A 17,046-nucleotide genomic window follows, 5' to 3' on the forward strand; every position below is an offset into this window, starting at 1 on the left:
TATGGTGAAATAAACTCAATATGTTACATGAAAAGATCACAAAGCTGTGTGATTCCAAATGTTAGTAGTAGTTATTGCTGTGTGGTTGGATTGTCATTTTTATTTGCTTTATTTTGCTCTTTTGTATTTCTTTTTTTTTCAACATCTTTATTGGAGTATAATTGCTTTACAATGGTGTGTTAGTTTCTGCTTTATAACAAAGTGAATCAGTTAAACATATACATATGTTCCCATATCTCTTCTTCATTCATGAACAGTATTCCTTTGGTAATCAGAAAAATCAAGGCTTGTTTTTAAAAAAGCAAGGTGATAAGGAAGATATTCCTATTGCTATCAAACTTCAGATCAGATTGCTTCTCTAAGTTAGGAATCATTTTATTAACAAAGATCACAAAAGTTTAGCATTATTAAGGCCTTGGCTTAATGTATCATCTATATCCCCAGATCTAGTGTTCTGCACACCTGGATTTAAAGTGTCTTTTAAGCTGCATTGCCTGAGGCATTTCCAGAAGGAATCCTTTTAAACAAAAAATAAGACCATTTGTAAGTGATGCTGAACCATTTCTGTTGCCACTTCAAACACTCTCTGACTTAATCTCCAGAGAACAGCTTTCTCAGATAAATTGTCCAGCACCACGTCTAGTTTTTGGCTTGTTTTAAAAAGTCTGTAGATCTTTTTATGAGTTCATTTTTTTAAGCTTAAATATCTACTTTGCTTTGAAATCTATTTTCTCCCTTTTCAAAAAGAGCATACCAGGAGTTAAAATTGGATCACATTCAGCAAACTACATCATACATCTGGAGTAAATTCCAGAGTATTAATGTCATTGTATGTTAAAGGAAAGACTTTCAAGTCTAATTTTTGCAGACCTGCTAAATCTTAAAGGACAGTCTGTATAGCCAGCAGTTTTGATCCCAGAGCTGAGGTATGTTTTCTAAAGTTATTCTGAAAGTCAGAGGGGAAAGGCATAAAAGACTGCATCATGGTCCTGTTTGAACAGATTGATGCCACAGTGATAGGAAATGTCTTTATCATTATATACTGTAGGCTGTTAGAATTAAACTGTTAGAATTGGAACAGCCTTGAGAACTTGAGGCCAGTAGCTCTCCCAGTACTCATATCTCTTCTATATCATTGTAGATAGATAGTATCTAGTATCTATTGAACTACATGTAATAATTATTTTTCCTTATAAGTTAATAAGTAGATATTCTGATTTCATATCTTAGTCTCTGTGTACTTAATATTTGCTAGAATTTACTGCTGAAACCATGTGAACTTGGAGTTTTCTTTGTGGGAAAGTTTGATAAAAAACTCAATTTCTTTAATAAATACAGGGCTATTCATATTTTCTTTTTGATCTTGGGTCCATTTTTATAAGTAGTTTTTAAGGAAGTATGCTTTTCATTTATCTAATTTATTGGCATAAAATTATTCTTAATAGGCTCCTATTGACTTTTTTTCTTTCTTTTTTTTAAAGATCTTTATTGGAGTATAATTGCTTTACAATGGTGTGTTAGTTTCTGCTGTAAAACAAAGTGAATCAGCTATACATATACGTATATCCCCATATACCCTCCCTCTTGCATCTCCCTCCCACCCTCGCTATCCCACCCCTCTAGGTGGTCACAAAGCACCAAACTGATCTCCTTGTGCTATGCGGCTGCTTCCTACTAGCTATCTGTTTTACATTTGGCAGTGTATATATGTCAATGCCACTCCTCTCACTCCATCCCAGCTTACCCTTCCCCCCTCCCCATGTCCTCAAGTCCATTCTCTACGTCTGCGTCTTTATTCCTGTCTTGCCCCTAGGTTCTTCAGAAACTATTTTTTTTCTTAGATTCCATATATATGTGTCAGCATATGGTATTTATTTTTCTCTTTCTGACTTACCACACTCCGCATGACAGACTCTAGGTCCATCCACCTCACTACAAATAACTTAATTTTGTTTCTTTTTATGGCTGAGTAATATTCCATTGTATATATGTGCCACATCTTCGTAATCCATTCATCTGTCAATGGACATTTAAGTTGGTTCCATGTCCTGGCTATTGTAAATAGTGCTGCAATGAACACTGGGGTGCATGTCTCTTTTATTAAATTATTATTATTTAACTTCTTTATTGGACTGTAATTGTTCTACAGTGGTGTGTTAGTTTCTGCTTTATAACGAAGTGAATCAGCTATACATATACATATATCCCCATATCCCCTCCCTCTTGCATCTCCCTCCCACCCTTCCTATCCCACCCCTCTAGGTGGTCACAAAGCACTGAGCTGATCTCCCTGTGCTATGCGGCTGCTTCCCACTAGCTATCTGTTTTACATTTGGTAGTATATATATGACCATGCCACTCTCTCACTTCATTCCAGCTTACCCTTCCCCTCCCCTTGTCCTCAAGTCCATTCTCTAGTAGGTCACATCTTTATTCCCTTCCTGCCCTTAGGTTCTCATGACCATTTTTTTTTCTTAGATTCCATATATATGTGTTAGCATACGGTATTTGTTTTTCTCTTTCTGACTTACTTCACTCTATATGACAGACTCTAGGTCCATCCACCTCACTACAAATAACTCAGTTTCGTTTCTTTTTATGGCTGAGTAATATTCCATTGTATATATGTGCCACATCTTCTTTATCCATTCATCTCTCGATGGACACTTAGGTTGCTTCCATGTCCTGGCTATTGTAAATAGAGCTGCAATGAACATTGTGGTACAAGACTCTTTTTGAATTATGGTTTTCTCAGGGTATATGCCCAGTAGTGGGATTGCTGGGTCGTATGGTAGTTCTATTTTTAGTTTTTTAAGGAACCTCCATACTGTTCTCCATAGTGGCTGTATCAATTTACATTCTCACCAACAGTGCAAGAGGGTTGCCTTTTCTCCACACCCTCTCCAGCATTTATTGTCTGTGCCTTTTTTGATGATGGCCATTCAGACTGGTGTGAGATGATATCTCATTGTAGTTTTGATTTGCATTTCTCTAATGATTAATGATTTTGAGCATTCTTTCATGTGTTTGTTGGCAATCTGTATATCTTCTTTGGAGAAATCTCTGTTTAGGTCTTCAGCTCATTTTTGGATTGGGATGTTTGTTTTCTTGATATAGAGGTGCATGAGCTGCCTGTAAATTTTGGAGATTCATCCTTTGTCAGTTGCTGCATTTGCAAATATTTTTTCCCATTCTGAGGGTTGTCTTTTTGTCTTATTTATGCTTTCCTTTGCTGTGCAAAAGCTTTTAAGTTTCATTAGGTCCCATATGTTTATTTTTGTTTTTATTTCCATGTCTCTAGGAGGTGGGTCCAAAAGGATCCTGCTGTGATTTATGTCATAGAGTGTTCTGCCTGTGTTTTCCTCTAAGAGTTTCATAGTGTCTGGCCTTATATTTAGGTCTTTAATCCATTTTGAGTTTATTTTTGTGTATGGTGTTAGGGAGTGTTCCAATTTCATATTTTTACATGTACCTGTCCAGTTTTCCCAGTACCACTTATTGAAGAGGCTGTCTTTTCTCCATTATGTATTCTTGCCTCCTTTATCAAAGATAAGGTGACCATATGTGCGTGGGTTAATCTCTGGGCTTTCTATCCTGTTCCATTGATCTGTCTTTCTGTTTTTGTGCCAGTACCATACTGTCTTGATTACTGTAGCTTCGTAGTATAGTCTGAAGTCAGGGAACCTGATTGCTCCAGCTCTGTTTTTCTTTCTCAAGATCACTTTGTCTATTCGGGGTCCTTTGTGTTTTCATACAAATTGTGAAATTTTTTGTTCTAGTTCTGTGAAAAATGCCAGTGATAGTTTGATAGGGATTGCATTGAATCTGTAGATTGCTTTGGATAATAGAGTCATTTTCACAATGTTGATTCTTCCAATCCAAGAACATGGTATATCTCTCCATCTATTTGTATCATCTTTAATTTTTTTCATCAGTGTCATAGTTTTCTGCATACAGGTGTTTTGTCTCCTTAGGTAGGTTCATTCCTAGGTATTTTATTCTTTTTGTTGTAGTGGTAAATGGGAATGTTTCCTTAATTTCACATTCAGATTTTTCATCATTAGTGTATAGGAGTGCAAGAGATTTCTGTGCATTAATTTTTCTACTTTACCAAATTCATTGATTAGCTCTAGTAGTTTTCTGGTGGCATCTTTAGGATTCTCTATGTATAGTATCATGTCATCTGCAGACAGTGACAGCTTTACTTCTTTTCTGATTTGGATTCCTTTTATTTCTGTTTCTCTCTGATTGCTGTGGCTAAAACTTCCAAAACAATGTTGAATAATAATGGTGAGAGTGGGCAGCCAAGTCTTGTTCCTGATCTTCGTGGAAATGCTTTCAGTTTTTCACCATTGAGGCCGCTGTTGGCTGTGGGTTTGTCATATATGGACTTTATTATGTTGAGGTAAGTTCCCTCTATGCCTACTTACTGGAGGGTTTTTATTATAAATCGGTGTTGAATTTTGTCGAAAGCTTTTTCTGCATCTCTTGAGATGATCATATGGTATTTGCTCAATTTGTTAATATGGTGTATCACATTGATTGATTTGCGTATAATGAAGAATCCTTGCATTCCTGGAATAAACCCCACTTGATCATCGTGTATGATCCTTTTAATGTGCTGTTGGATTCTGTTTGCTAGTATTTGTTGAGGGGTTTTGCATCTGTGTTCATCAGTGATATTGGTCTGTAGTTTTCTTTCTTTGTGACATCTTTGGTTTTGGTATCAGGGTGATGGTGGCCTCATAGAATGAGTTTGGGAGTGTTCCTCCCTATGCTATATTTTGGAAGAGTTTGAGAAGGATAGGTGTTAGCTCTTCTCTAAATGTTTGATAGAATTCGCCTGTGAAACCATCTGGTCCTGAGCTTTTGTTTGTTGGAAGATTTTTAATCACAGTTTCAATTTCAATGCTTGTGATTGGTCTGTTCATATTTTCTATTTCTTCCTGGTTCAGTCTCAGAAGGTTGTGCTTTTCCAAGAATTTGTCCATATCTTCCAGGTTGTCCATTTTATTGGCATGTAGTTGCTTGTAGTAATCTTTCATGATCCTTTGTATTTCTGCAGTGTCAGTTGTTACTTCTCCTTTTTCTTTTTTTTTTTCTTTTTTTTTTTTTGCGGTCCGCGGGCCTCTCACTGTTGCGACCTCTCCCGCTGTGGAGCACAGGCTCCGGACACGCAGGCTCAGCAGCCATGGCCCACGGGCCCAGCCGCTCAGCTGCATGTGGGATCTTCCTGGAACGGGGCATGAACCCGTGTCCCCTGCATCGGCAGGCAGACTCCCAACCACTGCGCCACCAGGGAAGCCCTATGGGTGTTTTTAAAAAGGATCAATTTCCTTTTGATTTCTTCTTTGATCCAAGTGTTATTTCGAAGTGTGTAAGTTCCTAAATATTTGAGAATTTTTCCAGAAATCTTTCTGTTATTGATATCTAATTTATTTCTATTATAGTCAGAGAACATTCTTTGTGTGACTTGAATTCTTCAAAATTAATTGAAAATTGTTATTGACAGAAGATAATATATGTTGGTAAATGGTCCAGGCATACCTCATTTAATTGTGCTTTTCTTTATTGCACTTTTCAGATATTGCATTTTTTTTTTTTACAAATTGAAGGTTTGTGGCAACCTTGCATCAAGCAAGTCTTTTGGCACCATTTTTCCAACAGCATTTGCTTATTTTGCATCTCTGTGCCACATTTCGGTTATTCTCGCAGTATTTCAAACTTTTTATTATTATTTACATGGTGATCTGTGATCAGTGATCTTTGATGTTACTATTGTAATTGTTTTGGGTGCCACAAACTGCACTCACGTAAGATGGCAAACTTAATCTATAAATGTGTGTGTTCTGACTGTTCCACCTACTAGCTGTTCCCCTGTCTCTTTCCCTCTCCTTGGGCCTCCTTATACCCTGAGCAACAATAATTTTGAAGTTAGGCCAGTTGATAACCTTACAGTGGCCTCTAAGTGTTCAAGTGAAAGGAAGAGTCACACATCTCTCACTTTAAATCAGAAGCTAGAAATGATTAAGCTTAGTGAGAAAGTCTTGTCAAAAGCCAAGATAGGTCAGAAGCTAGGCCTCTTGTGCCAAACAGTTATCCAGGTTGTGAATGAAAAGTAATAGTTCTTAAAGGAAATTAAAAGCGCTACTTCAGTGAACATACAAATGATAAGAAAGCAAAATAGCCTTATGGTTCATGTGGAGAAAGTTTTAGTGGTCTGGATAGAAGATCAAATCAGCCATAAAATTCCCTTAAGCCAAAGCTTAATCCAGAGCAAGGTCCTAGTTGTCTTCAATTCTGTGAAGGCTGAGAGAGGTGAGGAACCTGAAGTAGAAAAGTTTGAACTTAGCAGAGGCTGGTTCATGAAGTGTAAGGAAAGAAGCCATAATGTAAGAGTGTAAGGTGAAGCAGAAAGTGCTGGTGTAGAAGCAGCAGCAAGTTATTCAGAAGATCTAACTGAGATAATTTTTCAACATAGACAAAAACAGCCTTAATATTAGAAGAAGATGACTTGCCTTCTAGGACTTTCATAGCTAGAAAGGAGAAGTCAGTGCCTAGCTTCAAAGGACAGGCTGACTCTCTTGTTAGGGTCTAATGCAGCTGGTGACTTTAAGATGAAGCCAATGCTCATTTACCATTCCAAAAATCCTGGGGCCCTTAAGAATGATGCTAAATCTGCTCTGCCTGTGTTCTGTAAATGGAACAAATCCTGGATGGCAGCACATCTGCTTACAACATGGTTCACTGAATATTTTAAGCCCATTGTTGAGACATACTGCTCAGAAAAAGTTTCCTTTGAAAAATATTACTGCTCACTGACAATGCACCTGGTCACCTAAGGACTCTGATGGAGCTGTACAACAAGATGAATGTTGTTTTCATGCCTGCTAATACAATATCCATTCTGCAGCCCATGGATCAAGGAGTAATTTTGACTTTTAAGTCTCATTATGCAAGAAATACATTTCATAAGGCTATTGCCGCCAAAGATAGTGATTCCACTGATGGATCTAAGAAAAGTCAATTGAAAACATTCTGGAAAGGATGCACCATTCTAGATGCCATTAAGAACATTGGTGATTTATGGGAAGAGGTTAAAATATCAACATTAACTGGAGTTGGGAAGAAGTTGATTCCAGCCCTCATGGATAACTTGGAGGGGTTCAAGACTTCAGTGGAGGAAGTAACTGCAGACGTGGTGGAAATAGCAAGAGAAGTAGAAGTGAAGCCTGAAGATGTGACTGAGTTGCTGCAATCTCATGATAAAACTTGAACAGATGAGGAGTTGCTTCTTATGAATGAACAAAAAGTGGTTTCTTGAGTTGGAATCTACTCCTGATGAAATGCTGTGAAGATTGTTGAAATGACAACAAAGGATTTATATTACATAAACATATAAAGCAGCAGCAAGGTTTGAGGGGATTGACTCCAATTTTGAAAGAAGCTTTACTGTAAATGCTGTCAAACAGCATTGCGTGTTACAGAGAAATCGCTCGTGAAAGGAAGGGTCAGTCCATGTGGCAAACTTCATCGTTGCCTAATTTTAAGAAACTGCCATGGCCACCCCAGCCTTCAGCAGCCACCACCTGATCAGTCAGCGGCCATCACCATGGAGGCAAGACCCTCCACCAGCCAAAAAATTATGACTAGGGGCTTCCCTGGTGGCGCAGTGGTTGGGAGTCCGCCTGCCGATGCAGGGGACATGGATTTGTGCCCCGGTCCGGGAAGATCCCACATGCCACGGAGCGGCTGGGCCTGTGAGCCATGGCTGCTGAGCCTGCGTGTCCGGAGCCTGTGCTCCGCAACAGGAGAGGCCACAATGGTGAGAGGCCCGCATACCGAAAAAAAAAAAATTATGACTTGCTGAAGGCTTACATGATGGTTAGTACTTTATAGCAATAATGTATTTTTTAATTAAGGTGTGTACATTGTTTCTTTAGACACAATACTCTTTAATAGACTACAGTATAGTGTAAACAACATTTTTTTTTTTTTTTTGCGGTACGCGGGCCTCTCACCGCTGTGGCCTCTCCCGCCGCAGAGCACAGGCTCCAGACGCGCAGGCCCAGCGGCCACGGCCCATGGGCCCAGCCGCTCCGCGGCATGTGGGATCCCTCCTGGACCGGGGCACGAACCCGCGTCCCCTGCATCGGTAGGCGGACTCTCAACCACTGCGCCACCAGGGAAGCCCTGTAAACAACTTTTATATACATCGGGAAACCAGAAAGTTTGTGTGACTTGCTTTATTGCAGTATTCACTTTAATGCAGTGGTCTAGAACTGAATTTGTAATATCTCTGAGGTATACCTGTACTTGAAAAGAATATGTATGTATTCTGCCTTTGTTGGGTGGAGGGTTCTGTCAATGTCCCTATTCTATATCCTTCCTTTTTTAGTTTTTAAATTGAGATGTAATTGATATATGATATTGTGTAGTTTGAGGTGTTCTATGTGTTGGTTTGATACATTTATGTATTGCAGTATGATTACCACGATAACCTTAGCTAACACCTTTATCATGTCAATAATTATCATTTCTTTTTTTGGGTAGAGAACAGTGAAGATCTAGTCTCTTAGCAACTTTGAAGTTTATGATACAATATTGTTAACTATGATCACTATCTTGTGCCTTACATCTTCAGAACTTATTTCTCTACTAGTTGAAATGTTATACCCTGAAACAGCATCCCCCCAACTACCCCCACCTCGCAGCCCCTGGTAACCACCATTCTACTCTGTTTTTATGAGTTCAGTTTTTCTAAATTCCACATATGAGTGCTGTCATACAGCATTTGTCCTTCTCTGTCTGATTTCTCTCACTTAGCATCCTTGAGGATGCCCTCAAGGTCCATCCGTGTTGTTGCATATGGCAAGATTTCCTTCTTTTATGGCTGAATAATATTTCTGTGTGTGTGTGTGTGTCTGTGTGTCTGTGTATATATTATCACATCTTCTTTATCTGTTCAACTTCTGATGGATGCTTAGGTCGTTTCCATATCTTGGCTATTGTAAATAATGCTGCTCTGAACACTGGTGGGCAGATATCTCTTCAAGATACTGATTTCAATTCCTTCTGGTATATACCCAGCTGTGGGATTGCTGGATGATATGGTAGTTAAGTTTTTAAATTTTTTGAGGAACTGCCATACTGTACCCATCTACATTCCCACCAACAATGTGTAAGGTTTCCCTTTCTCTACATCCTCACCAATGTTTGTTATCTCTTGTCTTTTTTTTATAAAAGCCATCCTAACTGGTGTGAGGTGATACCTCATTGTAGTTGTGATTTGCCTTTCCCTGATAAGTGATGTTGAGCATCTTTTCATGTACCTGTTATTCTTTTGTATATCTTCTTTGGAAAAATGTCTGTTCAGATCCTTTGCCCATTTTTTAAATTGAGTATATCCTTCCTAATCTTCATATTTGTTCTCTCATTTATTGAGAGAGATATGGAAATCTCTGACTGTAAAATCTATTTCTCCTTGCATTTCTATCAGTTTTTATTTTATGTACTTTTTAAAATTACTATTTATTGGAGTATAGTTGCTTTACAATGTTGTGTTAGTTTCTTCTGTACATCAAAGTGAATCAGTTATATGTATACATATATCCCCTCCTTTTTGGATTTCCTTCCCATTTAGTTCACCACAGATAATTGAGTAGAGTTCCCTGTACTATACAGTAGGTTCTCATTCGTTAATCTGTTTTATACATAGTAGTGTATATATGTCAATCCCAATCTCCCAATTCATCCCACTCCCTCCATCTCCCCTTGGCATCCGTAAGTTTGTTCTCTACATCTGTGTCTCTATTTCTGCTTTGCAAATAAGTTCACCTGTACCATTTTCTAGATTCCACATATGAGCGATCTTATACGGTATTTGTTTTTCTCTTTCTGACTTACTTCACTCTGTATGACAGTCTCTAGGTCCATCCACGTCTCTGCAAATGGCACAGTTTCGTTCCTTTTTATGGCTGAGTAATATATGTATCACATCTTGTTTATCCATTCCTCTGTTGATGGACACTTAGGTTTAAGCTATTAGATGTGTAGACATTTAGGATTGTTACGTCCTCCTGATGAATTGATTCCTTTATCGTTATGCAATAATATATCCCTGGCAATAGTCTTTGCTCTGAAATCTAGTACTATCATGGTATATTTTTCCAATCTTTTTGCTTTTAATCTATTTGTGCCTTTATATTTAAAGTATGTTTCCTGCAGGCAGCATGTAGTTGGGTCTTGCTCTTTATCTGACAGTCTCTTTATCTGACAGTCTCTTTCAACCTTTCCTATATTTGAAGATCTTACTATATCATCAGTCTTCTCTTCTTAGGACTAAACATCCTTTTATTATGGCTTGGCTGATACTTTTTCTAAATCCTTCTATTATTATCAAACACTTGTGCATGTTTTGCTTAAAAGGGATATTAGATCAGAAGGGATACTCAGAGTTGGTCTCTGCAAGACGTGCTACTACATATCACGTCAGTTGATTTCCATTGTCCACAGAGATCTGTGTCTATTAGGTTCCTCACCACTTGGCTAAAACCAATTTGGACCATCTTTTCTACTTTTCTTACCCTAATCACATTTTTATCTTGGCTAACTACTGACTTTTTGATCTCCAGAGAAACTTCAAAGGGACTTAACAAAAAATCTATTCATTGTTCCCCTGAAAATGTCTGTTTTATCTCAGTTACATGAGTTCTAGTTGAATTATTTTAAGTATGGGTCAAATAAAGCTAGACTATAACTAAGAAGATATCAAAAGGTTTGCTTTTTTTTTTTTTTTTTTTTTTTTTAGGTAAAAATGTCCCCATCCTGTCATCCATCCAAAGGGGATCCTGCTGTTAAGAAGGTGAGTGAGTTTTAACGGCAAAAAGCCGACTTCCTCCTTCTGTGTATTTATTCTCCTCTGTTGAACCATGTTCTCAAAATGAGTGATTTTAAATCATTTTAATGCATCAAAGTTTCTTTCTGATTGGATGCCTTAAAGAGGTGTCACCAGGACTTGTTGGCTCTTCCAGAGAAGCCAAATGGGGGTTTGGGTCTAGCATCAGTCTCTTGACAACTAGGGACTTCCATTGTTCTAGAATTCCCACCCTCTCTACCAGATGGGCATCCTGGTATCAGTGAGTGGTAGCAGATGAAAGATATTTTAAGGATGAAAGGTACATAGTTTTTCTTAACAATGTACTTTCCCTCCAGATAGCTGTTCCTAAAGAAAACTGGTCCTAGGTATTAACATTTCAGCACATACCAGCTAAGTGAGACCTCAATAAATACTTGTGTGATAGAACTCTTATCTAGGCCATTTCAACCCTTGAATGTGAACTCTGTGGCACAGATAGGTTGTTTGTCTTTGAAGTAATTCTCAGATGATGTCAAAAGAACCACTAAAATCCTTTTCTTTATCCAACTGCAACAGTGCAGTTGAAATATAGCAAACAGATTGACATTTTTGCTATGTTTTCTCTTACCATTTTTATTTCTCTGATAGTTGACTTGTCCCTGGTTGTAGGTGTGCTTTCCTTGCTCTTTTTTATGATTTCAGCCAGCATCCGTGTCGGGGAAGGATTGTAGAACAAAAATAACACCTTGCTGGCTCTGTTGACTAACAGCAGGTTCTAGCTTCAAAGCGGTGTGCCAAAAATGGATGCCTTTTCTCTGCCTTCAGAATCCCCTTTTCAAAGGAAAAAAAGAATAGAAACGAAATATGTTGTCTGAAAAGCCTTATAACGTGCTGCACGTGAAACCCTCTTTCACTCTTGTCAAGACAGCAAGGGCAGGCGAGACCACAGTGGTGATTGTTGCCGCTCAGAACCATCACACCGTAACATGAGGAGCTGGAAAGGGTGTCAGCCACTTAGTCGCACTCAGTAAGCAAAGGAGGAAACTGGAATCCAGAGGGAAATTTTTTACCTCTCTCAAATGTTCCATGGGACACACTTCTACCATAGAGGTTAAAAACACGTGCTTTGGATTCAGTGATTGACTCATCTACTTTATCTGAATAACCTTGAGTAAGTCAGCCTCCTCTGTAAAGTGATGATGCTCCTCTCAGAATTGCCCTAAAGATTAAATGAGAAACAATTTAAGTGCCTGACGCTGTGTTTGACACATATTAAGTACTCAGTAAATTGTAACACAAGTACTCAGCTGTTACTGAAACTAGTATTAAAACACAAGTCTCCCAACTCCTAGTCAGATGTCCTTTCATCTGTCCTTTATTATGCTACTTATATACTATTGTCCATTCAGCAAGTATTTCTTTATACTAGATAGTGAGCTAAGAAGCAGACTACAGAGATTAAAAATACAATCCCTGTTCTCAAGGACCTCAGCATTTAATTGGAAAGGTAGACAGGTTGCACTGACAGTTACCAGACTACTTGACACGTGCCATGCAGGGTGCACAGGGTGCTGCAAGAGTGTGCAGGAGAGGCCCGGTTTTGAAATGACTAAGATCCGTTAGTACAACTTTTACATTCTTTATGGTAAAGAGTCCAGTGAAGAAACTTGAGAAATGGTTAGCTGCTCCCCTACAACTTTGTGACTAGATTGTAATGAAAGCAAATCCTACCATACTTAGACATTTATTAAATTAAGATCACAAAAACATTTTATCCAGTCGACATATCATGAATACCTTTTATTTTAGCAATGAGGGTCCATTTCTAATATTTACCATTCTTATTAATAAGACATTGATTTCACCAATGGAAAATTTTTCTGCTGTCTCTTGAGCTAATGAGCAAAGTCTTAGGTGTTGGTCAATATATGAACAGCTTTTAGGAGCTGCCTTTGGAAGTTCATGTGAGTTGCAGTTTCTGAAATGTGGATTCTTGTTTAGAGCCACTGACCACCCCTGACTGAAGCCTAAACTTAATAGCACATACTTAATATTGCACTGTTTATGGTGTGTAGAATAACTTTAAAATATATATCATAACAGGTGCCTCTCCCAAACTAAGAGGTCAAGGAAGGCTTCCCAGTAGAGGTAAAGCTTGATCTAGCCTGGAAACACAAGGCAAAAGGTATTCCAGGCAGACATGGGTGAGCTAGGAAATGGAGGCAGTTCTGTTTGTCTTAAGTATGGGATCTTGCAGAAGCCTGGTGAAGTAAACGGGAGTCCAGATCACAGAGCCCCAGTCTGTGAAGTTTGCTTTTTATCTCAAGGATAAGTGTTTCCATCAAACATGAGGCAGAAAGACCAATTAGAAGAAAAAAGATCCTAAGCCTATGCTATGTTAATAGAATGAGGAGGTGAGATAGATTCAAGTCTTAGCCTTTGTATTCTCCCCACAAACCTTTTTGACACCGTGAGGTAGGTGTCCTTCCCTTTTTGAGCTCTCAGAGTACCCTGAACTAGTCCTTACAAACATACTTATCTGGCTGTGTTGAAATTGCCTCTTTGCTTATATGTGTCCCCCATTAGACTCTCTGCCTCATAAGGGCAGGGCCCGTAGCAGTTCTGTTTCCTGTTGTCTATCTAAGTGTAGAACAAAGTATGCAGTCATTCAGTACTTGTTGCGTGAATGAGAGAGGCGTGAATGAGAGAGACATGGAAGAGATTCCGTAGGACTTCGTAGTTGTTTATGGGAAGTGAGGAGAAAAAAGAAGTTTCTGCTGAATAACTGGAGAAAGAACAAATGAAGCATCATTGCTGTTCTGGGCTTGTATTCCCAGCATACATAAGGTCAGTTCCTTACTGTTTAAGCTCTATCAGCAATACTCCAAGTGAGACCAGTGTGAAGCTCAGCACCTCATTGTTACTTCCCTAGTTGGATATGTATATTTGTGTGTATGTGTTTGTGTGTGCATATATATATGCATCTACATATATATTCTGGTTGTCATCCTGGAGCTACAGTCCCTCTTCCCAAAGTTGCACTGACAGATGGGAGCACCAAGAGTGTCTGTTGAACAGTGTGACTGCCAAAGTGACATGTGTAAGAAACACAAAAGAGCAGCAGTGTTCTTGATTTAAGCCAAAGATTCTCTGTTGACCAATAACTGAAGACAGTGTTCAGTGACTCTACTGCATATTGGCCCTGCAAAGAGCTCTGCTCAAGTGCCGACGAGTCAGGAGCCATGTTCTGTAGGTCCTGCTAGCTCGGGATATGCGGCTCATGTAGAAGTCACTCTCCTATTCTGCTACCATGTCAGGGCCTGGCAGACTCCATGAGCATTTTGTATTTGTGATATTCTTTCAGAAAGCTCTGGATTAGAAATACTTATCATACATAATAATATATCTATAACATTTAAAATTTGTATATCATATTTATCTTTTGTATATAAAATTTCTTCTTAATGGGCTCTAACTGATAACTTCAATAAAAAAGTAGGAAGACACATATGCTTCCCTAGGACTTCTTCAGTGTTTGATCATAGATAACTAGAAATTAGAAGCATTTTCCTTAGATAGAAATTGTCCTAAAGTCCATTGCACTAAACTCCCTAGCATAGATCCAAATAGGAGGTGCTGAAGTGTTTGAGGTGGATTAAAGGAGTTTAGAGGGTTAGTTGAAGGCAGCATCAAAAACGTCTCAGCTATGATGCAGCACTTCTTGACTACTGTAGAAACACCAACCAGGAACTTGTGTGGCAAAGTTGGCATTGTTACATGCATAATAATCAGAGAAAGCAGTTTTGTCTTATTCTTGATCACAAAAGCATGGTTACACTCTGAGCCATCCCCTGTTTTAGATGAACCTTCTCTGCTGTTGTGTTTGTGGAAGCCTGAGGGGCCGGGTGTTCTGGCTGGTAGAATCCACTATAAGGGGTACAGTTAATGTTCTTCTCAGAATGACTTCTTCCAGTTAGGGAGAAGGTACTGGGAGTGGCATAGTGGGAAGCCTTTCTAATAGTTCTAGGTAATTCAGTAAATATTCAACAAGCCTCTAAGGTGCCAGGACTTGGAGGAACAAAGGTCAGTGAAAAATAGTTCTTGCAGAAGGAAAAGACCTACAAAAACAAACCCAAAACAATGAAGAAAATGGTAATAGGAACATAAATATCAATAATTATCTTAAGTGTAAATGGATTAAATGCTCCAACCAAAAGACATAGACTGGCTGAATGGATACAAAAACAAGACCCATATATATGCTGTCTAGAAGAGACTCACTTCAGACCTAGGGACACATACAGACTGAAAGTGAGGGGATGGAAAAAGATATTCCATGCAAATGGAAATCAAAAGAAACCTGGAGTAGCAATTCTCATATCAGACAAAATAGACTTTAAAATAAAGACTATTACAAGAGACAAAGAAGGACACTACATAACGATCAAAGGATCAATCCAAGAAGAAGATATAACAATTGTAAATATTTATGCACCCAACATAGGAGCACCTCAGTACATCAGGCAAATGCTAACAGCCATAACAGGGGAAATCGACAGTAACACTATAATAGTAGGGGACTTTAACACCCCACTTTCACCAATGGACAGATCATCAAAAATGAAAATAAATAAGGAAACACAAGCTTTAAATGACACATTAAACAAGATGGACTTAATTGATATTTATAGGACATTCCATCCAAAAACAACAGAATACAGTTTCTTCTCAAGTGCTCATGGAATATTCTCCATGCCAGATCACATATTGCGTCACAAATCAAGCCTTGGTAAATTTAAGAAAATTGACATCATATCAAGTATCTTTTCCAACCACAACGCTATGAGACTAGATATCAGTTACAGGAAAAAACTGTAAAAAATACAAACACATGGAGGCTAAACAATCCACTATTAAATAACCAAGAGATCACTGAAGAAATCAAAGAGGAAATAAAAAAATACCTAGAAACAAATGACATTGAAAACACGATGACCCAAAACCTATGGGATGCAGCAAAAGCATTTCTAAGGGGGAAATTCATAGCAATACAATCCTACCTCAGGAAACAAGAAAAGTCTCAAATAAATGACCTATCCTTACACCTAAAGCAATTAGAGAAAGAACAAAGAAAAAAAAAACCCAAGTTAGCAGAAGGAAAGAAATCATAAAGATCAGATCAGAAATAAATGAAAGAGAAATGAAGGAAATGATAGCAAAGATCAATAAAACTAAAAGCTGGTTCTTTGAGAAGATAAACAAAATTGATAAACCATTAGCCAGACTCATCAAGAAAAAAAGGGAGAAGATTCAAATCAACAGAATTAGAAATGAAAGAGGAGAACTAACAACTGACACTGCAGAAATACAAAGGATCATGAGAGATTACTACAAGCAACTATATGCCAATAAAATGGACAACATGGAAGAAATGGGCAAATTCTTAGCAAAGTACAACCTTCCGAGTCTGAACCAGGAAGAAATAGAAAATATAAACAGACCAGTCACAAGCACTGAAATTGAAACTGTGATTAAAAATCTTCCAACAAACAAAAGCCAGGACCAGATGGTTTCACAGGTGAACGCTGTCTAACATTTAGAGAAGAGCTAACACCTATCCTTCTCAAGCTCTTCCAAAAAATTTCACAATTTGTATGGAAACACAAAAGACCCCGAATAGCCAAAGCAGTCTTGAGAAAGAAAAATGGAATTGGAGCAATCAGGCTCCCTGACTTTGGACTACACTACAAAGCTACAGTAATCAAGACAGTATGGTACTGGCACAAAAACAGAAATATAGATCAATGGAACAGGATTGAAATCCCAGAGATAAACCCATGCACCTGTGGTCACCTTATCTTTGATAAAGGAGGCAAGAATATACAATGGAGAAAAGACAGCCTCTTCAATAAGTAGTGCTGGGAAAACTGGACAGCTACATGTAAGTGAATGAAATTAGAACACTCCCAAACTCATACACAAAAATAAACTCAAAATAGATTAAAGACCTAAATGTAAGACCAGACACTGTAAAACTCTTAGAGGAAAACATAGGCAGAACACTCTATGACATAAATCACAGCAAGATCCTTTTTGACCCACCTCCTAGAGAAGTGGAAATGAAAACAAAAATAAACAAATGGGATCTAATGAAACTTAAGACCTTTTGCACAGCAAAAGAAACCATA

The 17,046-nt window shown here is 38.3% G+C and overlaps 1 protein-coding gene across 7 annotated transcripts in view; it reads left to right on the forward strand.

Moving 5' to 3' along the window:
* VPS8 (VPS8 subunit of CORVET complex) overlaps positions 1 to 17,046 on the forward strand; it is a 306,350-nt gene that overhangs the window by 237,603 nt on the left and 51,701 nt on the right. For 6 of the 7 annotated variants that reach the window (XM_067738310.1, XM_067738309.1, XM_067738313.1 and 3 more), the window contains one exon: positions 10,811 to 10,864. The exons of the other annotated variant lie outside the window; for it this stretch is intronic. In XM_067738310.1, coding sequence (XP_067594411.1) covers positions 10,811 to 10,864 — 54 coding nt within the window. The remainder of the gene's footprint in view (positions 1 to 10,810; positions 10,865 to 17,046) is intronic. 7 annotated transcript variants of the gene reach the window in all.

The sequence above is a fragment of the Pseudorca crassidens genome, chromosome 5 (genome assembly GCF_039906515.1).
Source record: "Pseudorca crassidens isolate mPseCra1 chromosome 5, mPseCra1.hap1, whole genome shotgun sequence".
Taxonomy (NCBI): domain Eukaryota; kingdom Metazoa; phylum Chordata; class Mammalia; order Artiodactyla; family Delphinidae; genus Pseudorca; species Pseudorca crassidens.